The sequence below is a fragment of the Pleurodeles waltl genome, chromosome 4_1 (genome assembly GCF_031143425.1).
Source record: "Pleurodeles waltl isolate 20211129_DDA chromosome 4_1, aPleWal1.hap1.20221129, whole genome shotgun sequence".
NCBI lineage: Eukaryota > Metazoa > Chordata > Amphibia > Caudata > Salamandridae > Pleurodeles > Pleurodeles waltl.
In genome coordinates, this window is record NC_090442.1 from 885,285,655 (window position 1) to 885,301,229 (window position 15,575).

General features: G+C 45.0%; 1 protein-coding gene across 2 annotated transcripts in view; it reads left to right on the top strand.

The window, feature by feature from the left end:
- TRABD (TraB domain containing) overlaps positions 1–15,575 on the top strand; it is a 251,994-nt gene that overhangs the window by 149,187 nt on the left and 87,232 nt on the right. For both annotated transcript variants that reach the window (XM_069229632.1, XM_069229634.1), the window contains exon 6: positions 10,875–10,985. In XM_069229632.1, coding sequence (XP_069085733.1) covers positions 10,875–10,985 — 111 coding nt within the window. The remainder of the gene's footprint in view (positions 1–10,874; positions 10,986–15,575) is intronic.

The following is a 15,575-nucleotide window of genomic DNA, read 5'->3' on the forward strand; positions in this document are numbered from 1 at the left end:
GGTGCGTCGTCCCTCCGTCTCTGCACCTTTGGTGTGGGGTTTACTGGCAACTGCCCCGAGGATATGTGTGGATCTCCTGCGCTTCAGTTGCGCACTTACCTAGTTCGCATGCGTCGGAGTACTCCGCGGGTCACACCCATGGGGTCATGGCTGCGGTCCAAGGGGTCACGCAGCAGCCAGTGGACATGAAGTGGGATGGGGGAGCGACATTTCTCTGGACTGTGGCCGCTCCTCCGGACCTCCCCCCACTTTGTTAGTAACTTTGCTGGGATCACAGTGGGCCTCACCACTGCACCCATGTGTGTGGCCTAATTCTGGCTGGGCGTCAACTCACTAACAGGTTGGTGGGGGACCCGTTGGTGCTCCCCAGTTGACTGCAGTTGTCTCTCAGCGCTATCCAGGCCACGACATCGGGGGAGTGCGACGTGCAGTTACACTGCTCCTCCCTGGACCCTGAAACTGGTCCCAGGATGCTTGTTTCCGGTCCAGTGAGGACCTGGCTTGGCAGTTGGGGCTGGACTGTTCCCATGCGGAACAGGGTCAAGACTGATTTGCATATCGCTGGGTCTAAAGTGGGGTGGCATGGTGAGCAAAAGAACAATGGATTAAACCTAGATCTGTGACTGGGGGTGAGTGTTTGCATTGTTCAGCACTCAGTCCATCATCCTTTTATGTTGCTAAAGTTGCCCTAAGTGGGAAGGGTATGCCCAGACGTGGGTCCCTTGCTCACTGTGCCACTGGATTCAAGCTAGCCTGGCTGATGAAGAGTGAAAACCCTGAAACCGGTCCCAGGATGCTTGTTTCCGGTCCATTGAGGACCTGGCTTGGCAGTTCGGGCTGGACTGTTCCCATGAGGAACAGGGTCAAGACTGATTTGCATATGGCTGGGTCCTAACTGGGGTGACATGGTGAGCAAAAGAACGATGGATTAAACGCAGATCTGTGACTTGCGGTGAGTGTTTGCATTGTTCAGTACTCAGTCCATCATCCTTTTGTGTTGCTAAAGTTACCCAAAGGCTTAACCATTGACTGGCAGGAAGCAGCAACAGTGTACTATGAGGCGTCCGGCTGTTCCGAGGCAGCAGCAGCCTCCCGGTGTCTTGCAGTGCCAGCAACCACGTGGCAACAACGTTCTCTGAACCAGTGAGCGGCGTACGCTGAAGTGGGCGAGAAGGTGGCACCCAGTAGCGGCAAGAAGTGAAACAGAATGTTTCAGGAGGCAGCGATCCAGTGAGTACAGAATTCTCTTTATGTTGTAGTCAGGGTTTCCTTTCTCCTTCACAACCTATCAAATAGAATAGTTTTCAAAAATGAATGTTCAACGTCTGTTTCTTAAAATGATTGCTTCCTTAGACTACCTTTCAGAATATAGTCACTGTTTCCAGAGTACGAGACGTTTGTGGAAACACCTCTCCTTAAGGTATTGTGGGCTTCAGATAGCAAGAACTGAGCCGCAGCAAATAAACCGCTTGATTACCTTCCAAGGACACTGCCTTCCAATGGCAATCTATATTCTACTGGAAGACTTCTTGTCTCTTGCGCTCTAACAGTAATGCTTTGTGTGCATGTCTACAAAATAAGCTCTTCTGGGAGACCATTGTTAAAAACAAATATCCTACATTTATTATTGGGCAGCCTCTGCTGATGGACTCATTTGCCATCCTGTTGGTACGTCTGTCAAGACTTCCTACTTAAAGACAAAGTGGGATAATAACTTGAGAAGAGTCACAGTGGAAAAAGCAGACTCCCTCACTCCCCTCTTTTAGCAATGTTTAACTTCCTTGAGCAAAGGTAGTCTCAAGTTACCTATAGCATCAAGTTATCAATTTATTCAGTACATAACAGTGGACAACCAAGATGTGGACTGCTCTTATAGCCTTGAAATGCGTAGACATTTATTGTGACAATGGGGTTCATGTATCACAGGAGAAATGTTGCTGTAAATGTTATAATCATGGCGTTGATTACTAGTTTTTAATACAGAATCTTGTTTATTTTTACTGGGAAGAGGAGTTGTTGTAGGAGTCTGTACATAGTTCAGTAATACTAGACTAGATCTGCGTCTTTCCAGGTACTTATTGTTGAAAATTAGCATGGAATTGAGGTAGCTCAAAATAACTATAAAATATTAAAAGCTAAATCTTCCTTTTTGCCACAATTTCAATTAGGGTGGGAAAAAAAATCTGCTCTGCTGGCAGAATTCTTGCGCTTTGCCCACTGTGCGTTCCACTTGGAGTGCAGAGTTCCAGCAAAACTCCACCAACCGCAGTGTGGCAGAGTTTTTGTCATGCTCAGCTTACCAATGTTAAGTTGGTGAGCATGAGTGAGAATTTGTGTCCCTTAGCTTGATTTTCGGCCACTAGAATGCCTCCTGGTGAGATTTCTCAGTGCGGGTGGCCACGGCAGGGTGCAGCTATTTGCAATGAAAAAGCTGCAGCTTGGATAGAAAATCTACTCCAGCATCCGATGGAAGCAGCGCCCTCTAGTGTGCGGCGTGGTGCCATTTGCTCGGATTTTACAGCAAAGAATAAACACCCAGCTCTAAAAATCTGCGCGACATGCCTGAATTCCACCCGCTGGTAGAACTCCACAGAACCTTGCATACTTTTTATGTAACTCCGCTGAGTGAAACTCTGCGTGTTCCGCCCACCTTTGGTTTCAGTATATTTTAAGGAATAGGCATGGTTTTTAAAGTTTGAAAAACACTGCAACATAGCTGATTTGAGTCATGTGAAGGGTATTTTTCTGTCACTTTTTGTTTGGCAGTGACTCACCACTGGTGTTCTAGTTTCTGTCATATCGACGAATGAAAGTTGGAATCGATTGTTACTTCCAGTTTATTTTTTGTTTATTAGATGCCATGGTATTTCAACTTACCAGTGTTCAAATTCAATTGCAAGGATTGACCTTATCACTTTCATTTTTTGTCCTGTAAACTGCATGGCTAATATTCTGACAATACATGATGCTTTCCATGTATCTCCTACCGAACATTGACTGGGTAATATTTTGTTGTATAAAAAACACAGGTTGTGGTAGTACTCAAACAAATTATCATAGGACTATTCAAAGTCTTCAGTTTGGCTGCTTCAGCTAAACTCCACAGCATTATGGTAGATGTGAGCCTTGCATCTTTCAATTCATTTTCAATCTTCAGTGTTTTTATATGTATGTTTTTATGTTTATCCAGTATTGGATCTTTCATAAATTCACATGCTTGAATCATCCCCGTCGTCGAAGTGGGAGTCCCACGGTACATGAAAAAACAGTAAGCACCAAAAAAAAAAAAAAAATAGGCTATAATGCTAGTCAAATCACTCATATAGCCTAGCCTTGTCCTTTTGTAAAAAGAACCAGACTTGATTCATGACCAATCAGGCTCCAGCACCCTCTTGAATACTCCCCAGAGAGGCTCATTACCTCAGATTTTCTACTGCACGTCGTGTGAAGGGAGTCTCCCTGAGCTCTGCTCAGTTTACTTCTTCTGACAGGAAGATTTTCTCACAGAGAACTCAGAAAATGTTGGATTCTTCCAGGAAAGGCCTTTTCCACCCTTGTAAGACCTATGGCAAAAAGAGGCTGCATGTGGATCATCCACATAAAGATTGTTCATATTCCTTACATCCTGTCATCCTGTGCATCAGGTAAAACATTGCAAGATATGTCACACTTTCTCTGCGAAGACTCTTAGAAACAGAGAAGGAAGACTGTTGACCTGGTTACAGGCAAAATCCTGTACTTCAGGTGAGGAGAGTGATTCAGAAAGGCCTCATAAAAGGTCCAGATCTTAGGACCTGGGGCAGGCTGAGAAATCCATGAAACGTCTTAAAACGCACCATAAGGAGGGTGCTAAGGGCATACAAAGCTCAAGTTTATCTGAGCCATCCTCTCCTCCTCGCAAAAAGGAGTCCTGTCACCGTTCACCTTCATCAGAGCCTTCCACCTCTAGAAAGGTATCTCTTCAATTCAAGTCGAAGACAACACAACTGTCTGTTGTAAAGGCTCCTATTCCTCCAGTTAGACCACCGTCGACAAAGGCTCGTCCAGAAAAGACTTTGCCGCTGAAGGGAACGTCAACACCATCGTCGAGGAGAACATCGTTGTTGATGACATCGTCGACGAGAGTACTGATGACTGCACCACCGTCGACGAGACCGTTGTTAAGGGAGGAATTGTCCATGACACCAATTCTGTCGACGGACCATCGTCATCAACACCATCGACGATGCTATTAGTAGCTGTAAGCCAAGATGTGATTCCCATTTCCTGTGGGGTCTCCTGACCTTCACGCTACAGTATAAATGACCGCGATGTCTAGGTCGACAATCTATCCGCAAGATACTTCACCAAGTAAGGCAACAACCTTACTTCCTAGTCATCTGCTTGACTGGGAGGACTGAGATGAGGGCCCGTTTGGTGATGCACACAGCCCATCCCAGTTGCATGTCAAGTATCAGGAGGAGGAAGATGAGGATGAGTACGAACAACAGTACCAATCTAATTATACTGTTCAAAGACGCTATTATGAACCTTCACATCAGCCAAGAGACACTGTGCAAATGCCTGCCTCTTTGATTCAAGACTTGCAGTCCATGTTACAGGATTATAAGAGGAGGTTCCCAACCGCAGCTGATGAGGAGCCGCCTCTTCCTACCTCTCCTGCTACACCAAAGAGTATACCTCCACCTCCAGCAACTCCCAGGCATACACCGCAGTCTACAATAGCCGCTCCCCCAAGAGATGTTTCTTCTTCAGGGGATGAAAGAGAAGGAGAGATTTCAACACCACAACACAACGTACTTCAGAGGAGATCATTGACTGCGCCCTGTTATAGCCTCCACAGGTTTTTGTTAGCTGGCGGAAGCAGCTGTATTGCGCCGCCAAGGATGGTTAACAGCAACCTCTTTCAGACCAGAGGTACAGTCCAGGATTTTAAATATGCCATACAACAGAGTCTCTCTCTTCGGCAAGCATATAGATGATGTCTTACAAGCCATCAAAACTGACACGGACACTGCTCGATCTCTGGGTACTTTGCAGTACAGAAAACCACCCTTTCAGGGAGCAAGAGGTAGGGGTCTGTCAGCAGCCTTACAGGCAACCATCCACAGCTTCCTACACCAGACAAGGTTGGAGAAGAAAACAGGGCTCCTAAGCCTGGGATCACCCTCGCAAGCAATGATCCTTGTCTGGCACCGGCTACGCTTCCACATTTTCCACAATTCCATCAAGTAGGAGTGAACATTTCCAACTACCTTCAGAATTGGAAAAGCATAACATCCGACAAATGGGTGCTGGATATACTGGCTCAAGGTCATACGCTGGAAATTATACAAAAACCACCACACCATCCGCCAGGAAGATCACAACCACTTCATCTTCACTTGCTTCAGCATGAGGTTTTCCTAATGCTCTCCAAAGGGGCGATAGAAGAGGTCCCGGTGCAACACAGGGGACTCGGATTCTATTCCCAGTTCTTTCTAATAAGGAACAGGTTGGTGGAATGAAGACCAATCCTAGACCTCAGAAAATTGAACAAGTTTCTAAGGAAGCAATCCTTTCGTATGATCACACTGTCTGATATCCAGCACCTTCTGAACTCTGTTGATTACATGACAACTATGGCGCTCCAGGATGCCTATTTCCACAAACCGCTACATGTAAAGCATCGCAAATATCTCCGCTTCACTGAGGCCGGTGCCCATTATCAATTCAAAGTCCTCTCACTCCGTTTAAAGCCAGCATCAAGAATCTTCACAAAATGTCTCGTCCTGATAGCAGGCTTCCTCAGCAACAAGGGTTTTCAAGTCTTCCCATACCTGGATGACTGGCTGATAAAAGCCCCTACATCTCAGCTGGTGTCCAAGGCTACCAATGCCTGCCTAGAACTAGTTCACAATCTATGTCTAACAGTAAACTTCCAAAGATCGTTCACTCTTCCTACACACCGGATAGTCTTTTTGGGTGCGGAACTTGACACCATCAAAAACAAGGCTTATCTCTCAAAGGCATGGCAGCAGAAACTAACCAACATGGCTATCAGGATCTCAAAAAGAAAGTCAGTTTCAGTACGAGCGTTCAAGTCGCTCCTAGGCAAGATCTCATCAGTCACCCTAGTCCACCTAGCAAGGTTGAGACCTTGCAGGAGGAATTGCAGCTACAATGGACCCAATCTCAAGGATCCTTCGAGGATTCAATAAATATTACTCCAAGGATGGTGGAGACTCTGCGATGATGGTCTCAGACCAACCATCTTTCTCAAGGGTTGACCTTTCTAACTCCAATGACAGACTTCATTATCACAACGGACGCTTCATTGGAGGGCTGGGGAGGTCATCTGCAGGACATGTGCATTCAACGGAAATGGTTGAATGCGCAGAGAAGAATGCACATAAATCTGTTAGAGTTAAAGGCAATATTTCTTACACTCAAAGCATTCCTTCTACGGATTTCAGTATCTTCTGTGTTGGTCTGTAAAGACAACACAACAAGCATGTTCTACATCAACAAGCAGGGGGGAACAAGATCTCTTTCCCTCTCAAGAGAAGCTCAATGTCTGTGGGACTGGCTCACACTATAAAAGATTTGCCTGAGAGTGGAACACTTTCCAGGTGTCAACAACGCCCTAGCGAACTCTCTCAGCAGGACGGACAACAACTGCCGCAAATGGGAACTTGATCAGAGGGAACTGGACAGCATATTTCTATGCTGTGGACGGCCATCCTTGGATCTATTTGCCACCAATCAGAACGCCAAATGCCAATTTTACGCCAGTCGATACCCACTCCGGGGTCGTGGGGGAATGCTCTTTCGATGTGATGGCCCGGGATCTTTGCATACACTTTTCCCCCCTTCCCATTAATTCCCAGGCTTCTGAAGAAGATGAAGTCAGAGGGTTGCAAGATATACTCATAGCACCCAAGTGGCCCAGACAGTATTGTTACATGGAGCTCCTTCTCCTGTCGGTGGCCAATCCCTTACGTCTTCCCTGCAAGCACGACTTTCTTAGGAAGAGTCAAGGTCAGATATTTCATCCAGATCCAGCATCTCTACAATTGCACGCATGGCTCCTGAGTTCCATGAATCCCAGGGCATGAACATTGATGAAGAATGCAAATTAATTTTGTCCAGGGCACACGCTGACAGTACAGATAGGACTTACAGACTCAAATGGAAGCGGTTTTGTATCTGGTGCCTTCAGAACAAGTTGCATCCGTTAAAGGTTGTGCCAGAACAAATTCTCTCATACCTTCTTACTCTTTCAAAGGCTGAGCTTAGTCATGCATCTGTTAAGATCCATTTGGCTGCTATATCATCTTATAGACGCTCTGCGAATATGCCCTCCCTTGGCTCATCCAGACTTATCAAACAGTTTATGAAGGGCCTGTTTCGTACCTTTCCTCCGGTGCGACCACCCTCGCCCCAATGACATTTAAAAGTAGTTCTTTCACAATTAATGAAAGCCCCGTTCGAACCTATTCGCAGAGCTGAAATACATCACATGGAAGGTGGCAACTCTACTTGCTCTTACGTCCACGAGAAGAGTCAGCGATACACAGGACTTTACCACTAAGGAACCCTACCTTATGTTTTCAGACGACTTTGTTCTTCTCAGAACAAACCCGAGATACATTCCTAAAGTGCCTTCATCCTTTCATTTGAACGAACCAGTAATATTAAGAACTTTTTTCCAGAATCCGTCAACGATGGCGGAAAGGACTTTTCACACACTGGACATCAAAAGATGCTTGAAGTTCTACCTTCAGCGTACTAAACAGCTCCGGAAGACCGACCAGCTGCTAGTCTCATATGCCCACGGCTGTCAACGGACAGGATTCACTAAGGCTACGATAGCTCAGTGGATTGCACCCACCATTCAATTTTGCCACACAAAAGCGGGAAAACCATTACCTAGCCGCCCGAGAGCGCACTTTACAAGAGCTATCTCCACATCGGCTGCTTTGTTTTAAGGGATCACCTTGGATAAGATATGTCAGGCTGCAACGTGGAAGACTACGCGCAGCACTACTGTTTGGAATCATCACAAAGAACTGATTCCCTTCTTGGACAGGCGGTCTTACGTCATTTTTCTCATTGAGGTGAGATCTTTCCTTTAATGTGTGTAAGGAAATGCCTCCTTGGCATGGTTACCCCCTGATTTTTTTTCCTTTGCTGATGCCAAGTTATGATTTGAAAGTGTGCTGAGGCCTGCTAACCAGGCCTCAGCACCAGTGTTCTTTCCCTAACCTGTACCTTTGTTTCCACAATTGGCACACCCTGGCATCCAGGTAAGTCCCTTGTAACTGGTACCCCTGGTACCAAGGGCCCTGATGCCAGGGAAGGTCTCTAAGGGCTGCAACATGTCTTATGCCACCCTGGGGACCCCTCACTCAGCACAGACACACTGCTTGTGTGTGCTGGTGGGGAGAAAATGACTAAGTCGACATGGCACTCCCCTCAGGGTGCCATGCCAACCTCACACTGCCTATGGCATAGATAAGTCACCCCTCTAGCAGGCCTTACAGCCCAAAGGCAGGGTGCACTATACCATAGGTGAGGGCATAGGTGCATGAGCACTACAACCACTGAGTCCGGTGTAAGTTGTTGTGTTATGAACACAGGATCTGTTGGGGGAGGTTTGTACTTCTTCTCAACCCTAGGCGTGATAACCCTTCCCTTAACAGGCTCCTGGAAGACCTGTTTCGCGTGTTTGAGCATGCCCGGGAGCATTGGCAGACTCTGATAGGAAGCGTGGGTGGATGCCAAGGTGTTAAACAGGAAATCATCCTCCACTGGCTCTGTGTGCATTGCTACGTTGTGGAACGTAGCTGCCCTGGATAGTACCTGCGTATATGCAGTACTGTCTTCTGGAGGTGACTGCTTTGTTGGATAACAATCCGGACTGTTATCCGATACTAGTGCATCATATAAGTCCCATGCATCAGCAGCATCCTGTGTCATCCCAGTATGTGTGGGTGACTGCATTGGAGGTGTTCCCACTGGTGACAGTTGTGGTGAGTGCGGTGGGGACGGTTGTGGTGATACCCTTGGTGGTGGGGATTTGTCTCTAACCACCTTTGCCTTAGGTTGCATTTCTGTCTGCTGAAATGCAAGTTTCCTTTTAGATTTGATTGGAGGTAAAGTTTGTATTTTTCCAGTCTCTTTCTGGATATGTAACCTCCTTTGTGTATGGACCGGTTCTTCCATACCCAACTCCTTCTCAAATCTATGTCTTTCCTTAAATTGGCTGGAAAGTCCTTGCTCTTCTGTATAAGAGCTTCTTCAAAACCGCTTTTTTCGGTACAGAGGTTTCAGTTATAGTCCTTTTCGGTTCCGAAGATATTTTCCTTACTTTGGGTGAATCGAACTCTCGGTGTCAAGATCGTTCGGTGCCGGAATCTCAACCAGAGTCGGAAGTCTTCGGCAATTCTCTGGCCTTTTTCAGTGCCGATGTTTGGTCACCTTCCTTTCGGTGGGTTAAGCCATGGCCTGCTGGCGGTGGCGTCCCCATGGCCTTAAATGTCTGTGTGAGTTTTGGACGGGGCAGGTTTACTCACTGTTCGCTGCACCGTCCAGGGTCGTTCACTTTCGTATTCCTCCGAGTCCGTCCCTTGGATGGAAATGCTTTCCTCCTCTCTGACGTCAAGTTGCTCTTTCGGTGTCGACGCCATTTGTAGTCTTCTTGCGTGTCGATCTCTCAAGGTCTTTTTCGATCGAAACGCTCGACAAGCCTCGCAAGTATCGTCCCTGTGTTCAGGTGATAAACACAGATTAGAGACCCGGTGCTGGTCTGTATAAGGATACTTCGAATGACACTTAGGACAGAAGCAGAGGGGGGTCCGGTCCATTAGTCTGGGACGACGGGTGTGGTCGGGCCGACCAGGCCTCGGTGAAGAATGTAAGCCCCGAAGGGCCGCCGGAGCGCTCTTGATGTCGGTGCCGATACACTAACACTAACCCGGTACTGAACGATAACAATAACGTTGAATTTTTGATAATTTAGCTAACTTTCCCGATTCGAAATACGGAGCGAAGAGGAACACGTCCGAACCCGATGGCGGAAAGAAAACAATCTAAGATGGAGTCGACGCCCATGCGCAATGGAGCCGAAAGGGAGGAGTCACTCGGTCTCGTGACTCAAAAATACTTCTTCGAAGAAAAACAACTTGTAACACTCCGAGCCCAACACTAGATGGCAGGATAATGCACAGCATGTGAATCTGCAGCGTCTCACGCCACGAACAGATGTACACTGGGTAAGTGACATTTTCCTTATATATATCGACAAAATCTGCTCACAAACGGACTCCAAGCAGCCCTCGAGGGGTATTGCATCAGAACCGCCAGAGCACTTCGGTTAATTTTCATTTAATAATCCAAAACTTAGGCAGTGAACGCACACTCGGGAAATCAAAAGTTAATAGTGTTTATTATCACACACAACGCGTTTCGGCTGTCAAGCAGCCTTGATCACGTGTCTGCCTAAGTTTTGGATTATTGAACATATATATATATATATATATATATATATATATATATATATATTTATATATATATAATATTTTATGAGGTAATATACACTGCAGACCTGTTCTTACTAATGCAATGTTTTGACAGTCTGAAGAAATGTAAAGGTCTGCCTCACTTAAGTAACCAGGACTCTTTTTTTCCCCAATGCAGTTAAATACCATGTATTTCTATAAATAAATGAAGACAGAGTTAAGAAAATAATTATTTGACTGATACACAAATTTAGAGTCTTCCAAATAAATGTTTTTTTCATGTCTGCTCTCTGCACAAGTAGTCTTCTCTCACTTGTAATTTCTGTGACTTAATGGTTTACTTCTTACAGTTTTTTTGTTTTATCTCACTAGAATGGGGTTATGTCTGGATTGATGCAAATGCTGTTGTTAAAGGTCTCAGCCCACATCACAGAGCAGCTGGGAATGGCCCCCGGAGGAGAGTTCCGAGAAGCTTTCAAGGAGGTAAACAAACAAAAAGATTTATGTTGTCAGACTTCCACCTGTATTTTAGGAAAGCCGACTTGTTTGCACAGCTGGTTATGCTTAGTTGGCCTTTGTCTAGCAGGTAGTTTAATAATGGTAGCAACCATCAGAGCCTGCAAAGTTATAAATTAGGATTTCTGTAGTGTAACTTGTATTCCTTGTTTTTGCAGGTGTTGTATACAAGTGGACACAGCACATTTAATTGTATTCTGGCACTGTCAATAATATTAATTGTCTTTGACAAATTAAATCCTTAGACAGATGTCACAACCAGCTCGGTTTTAGTAATATAAAATTTGACTGGTTACTAGCCCTCATGAAGTGCGCTTTTCCCTCTTATGTTTTTACACAAACACAGCAAACCCTGGAATCACTAGGTATCTATTGTATGTAATAGTAAAGGAACAGTGGCACATACTAAAGAGTTAGATAGAAAGAATAATTTAGTGTAACAGTCTTTAATACCAAATCATAATTTGGCAATATCAAAACGACAACAAAAATTGAGGGTGCAGTGAGAACAAGCGTGGGTGGTGCTCATATAATGTGCCACACTAATATTAGTATTGCATCAATTGTGTGTATCACAAAAAATGAGTGCTAGGATGACCCACATGTACAGAAGCATAATAAATAACTTGGTCTGTAAAAGATGTCAACAGTGTTTGTTAAGGGTATTAGACCCAGACCCCGGGGAGGTGAGCATTAGGTGCACAGCTGGAGTGTTTCTTTGAGGAAAGTGCGACTACAAGCACACACCCCTCCCGGAGGAGCTATGACAGTCCAAATACTAGAGTATCAGTGACGGACACCATAAATGATAGGTATCATCTTATGACACCACATTAGTTAGGTGAATTGCACCATATCACAGAACATGTATTAATGATGCTTTCATTAGAGGTAGTCAAGCAAGGAGTGGCACTGGGGAGTCCACCTTGGTCCTGAGGAGGAGCCTAGGGGTAAGACTCCGAAACATTACATCCCCCACTTATGATTGACGAGACTGCATCAGTGCTCCCACGTATCCTGTAGGTCGTAGCACGCCCCGCTCCGTAGTGGAACGGGAAGAAACCCAATGATGAAGCTTGACACCAAGGAGTAACCCTGGTGGGGTGAAGGTTTTTCTAACAGGAAAATCCTTTTTCCTATCCATCCTGTGGTAGTTCCTTTTAGCTGGGCCTCTTTTGTAATGTTGTAAAGGATATTGGACCATCATCTGTACAATAATAGAAAGGAGCCTGAAAGCTAAATGCAAGGGCTTGGGAGCAGGATGTGGATTAAATGTACTGTAAAATGGCAGTGCAATGGAATTGGATACCAGTGTGAGGCAAGAAAGCCCGTAAGGAACTGTCCATGTTCATTAAACACTTGTAAATATTGTTTCACACCCTCCTAATGGTACCAGTTTCTTTTTTTCTTTTCCTTTAGTATACTTTCTTCTAGATTTATAATCTAAATCAAATGGCAGAAAAATCACCCTCATCTATTTACCATTATGTGTGGTCCTCTATATCATGCTGTTCAGGTATTTTAAAAGGCAGTGGTGATCCTGCTTTAAAATCACTTTGTCCGGTACTTTTCTACAATCATGAAAATTGAAATTACTGAGGAAACGCACTTGAGAAGCCACAGAGAAAGATGTTGTTCCCTTATTTCCCTACTCCCAGTCCACTTCATTAGTGAGTGTGATTGTCTCAAAACCGTACCGACAGCCTACTGAAATGCTGTCCCTGCAAGCCCTGCCAGCATGATTAGTAATTGAACGGGTGAGGTTAAAGGTATGTTGCAGAGTGACTTGAACCCTGTACCACACTGGTGGGCATGTGCATATATGTTACAGCCCCTTTTCCCTACACACTAATATGGGAGTAGCTTTGTTTGTGCTCACTGCCTACATTTCCTGATACCTACTGGTGCAGTTGGATGGATTGTTAGGGAGCACCTCAGTACTTAACATCCCCTTGCAAAGAAGCACTGTCCACTGATGAAAATGGAAAGCAGTCAGCGGTGGAGGTGAGAGCTACTAGACTTGGCCCAACTTATTTGGACACATGCAGCACATATAGTAAGTATGCACAGCGTTCTGATCCTGCCATAAAAAAGTCTCTCCTAAACTGTCTGGCTTAGGCCCTTGGGCATAACACCCATAGCTCAGTTGTTACTACACAAAAAGTATGTGAATTTATTATCATGGCCTGCCAAAACCATAAATGGCCCAAAGCAGTAAACTGTAAGCATTGCAGCCAGGTGTTTGATGTTCAGTGTATCCATGGGTCCTGTCAGACCAGTATGGGCTTACAGGGACCATAGCATCATGGATGGCCTGCATGTGGTAATGATTTCGGATAGCTGTTAGGAACCTGAGATAATAATTTTACACTTCACACTGAGAAAGTGTTTGATTAGACCTGCAAGGCCTGGTTGTCTGAGGTGCCTGGTATTAGTGTTAAAACAATGTTTATACATTTGAACAACATATCCTAGAGCAAAGGACATCTGCATATTAAATTAAAACTAAATATTTATTGAATTACTTTTTCTTTTACATAGTGTCCTGTTTTGAAAAACTCTGTTAATGATTGTACTAGTACCTGAAAAGAGCACAACTCTCAGACTCACTTGTGCAGGGTGTAGTCTGGAAGGTTGAGTAGGCAATAATAAGCTACCTTCTATCATAGCTAAAATATCAAATACCAATGTATTGAGGAAGTAAATGCATGTACTTAAGCACAGATTTACCGTTCTTAACTCCAGTGCGGAGTACCTTGTACATCTGTACATCTGTATGTGTATCATCAAGGTACATTTATTTGAAGGTATGTGTAAAAAAGTATTTCATGCTTACTTGTTGAATATTTTGGTTCTCAGTATGGTGGTTCCAATAGTAAGATATCTTGATATTGCCTACTTAATATTCAATACCTAAACATTGACACACAAATATATCTTTATCTGGTATGAACCTTCTGTGTGGAACCCTACACCAGTATCAATGCAGTGTAATATTGGAAAGATACATTGTATAAAGCTGTTTGACTTTCTAACGTCTCTCACCATGAAGTTCTCTGAAGAGCCATTTCCATCTTCACATCATAAAAAAAGTAAACTGTTGGCCCCCACTTCATCCCAGATTGCAACACCCTAAGGCAGTGAATGTATACGCTTGTGACCTTATCAACAGTGGTAAGTCATTAGGAACGCATAAACCTCAAAAACAGTTTAGAAAATCCAGTGCTGCATGCTGTGGCCTGAACCTCAAAGCAAAAATGTAACGTCTTCTGGAAGACTGGGCACAGCAACACAGGGGTCTTAAGGCAATAAAAACTCAGTTAACAAATGTTGAGACACATCCCCCTGTATAACTTTGTTGACCATAAGGTCTCTTGACTATTGAGGATGCAGGGAGCTGGTGCAGTTTTCAAAGGGCAGGGGTAGTGTACTTGAACGAAGAATCTCTTAACTTTGGCATAACCACTATCTGCTCAAGCTTGAGTCTTGCATCTGAACCATAGCCCACCAAACAGCCCAGTGTATAGGGCTTGCAGATAAGTGCTCTGACGGAAAGGCCCTAATGACCAGTAAGAGTCTGCTGTCATCTTGCTTCAGTCAGAGGATTCAGAACCTACTCTCTTCAGGTGGCTTGTCTTAGTGAAGATGTGTACACATCGAAGTGGGTTTGTTATACATGATTCTGATAGATAATTTAAAACTGCAGATTCCTCCCCTTAGAATATTTCCCAGGCACCAGGCTAGATCCAGAAACCTTTTTCACCAGTGCTCCCACGCACCACTAGGCAGTGCTGTGTGGGTCTGCTTTGTATCAGTACTACCCCGGAGGTGACAGAGCAGAGTCTTATATATGCACCACCCCTGCATGCTTACATCAGTTTCTTGTTTTCCGTGCCTTTCAGCTCCACTCCCAAACCTCTCAGTGTCCGTCCCATTGTCTTCTAAAATCAATGATTTCCCTCTCTGAAACTACAGGGTTCAAACCATGGTGCAAATGCAGGAAGTTAATGTCTGTAATGGACTTGCACCAGGTGTGTCTCTGAGCTTAGGCCACAACTCAAAGCCTTTCGATAAGTGCAGCCTCGTGCCATCAAAGGGGATCAAGGACTCGGAGGCGGAACTATGGCCCTGAACACCGGTAGTTGAGAAAGTCACTTAAATCCTGCTCCAAGTTGCAGGTGTTAGCAATCAAGTTTGCATTGGAAGCCCTCTGGTATGTTCAAATCGAAATCTTATAAAAGCAGAACAGGTCTAAACTTCATCCCACTCCTCTGAACCTAGGGAGAGGACTCAAGGGTGTAATGATGTGAGTCGTTTACCCTTGAAGCCTCCCGTCACAGAACAGCCGCTGGATTTGAGACTTCCATAGTTTCCTGGGCTTTCAGCGACACTGGAGCAGATCGAGGCATCTAATTAGGCAGCACATGGTTTTGCATATTTACAGCTCCCTCTGGTGCTCCTTTGGGCCCCGAGGATCTGCAGGTACCATCTTCTGCGTCATCTGACCGCATGGGAGCTATTGAGGGGCCCGTCCCAAATCCGTTACAAGGTTCCACT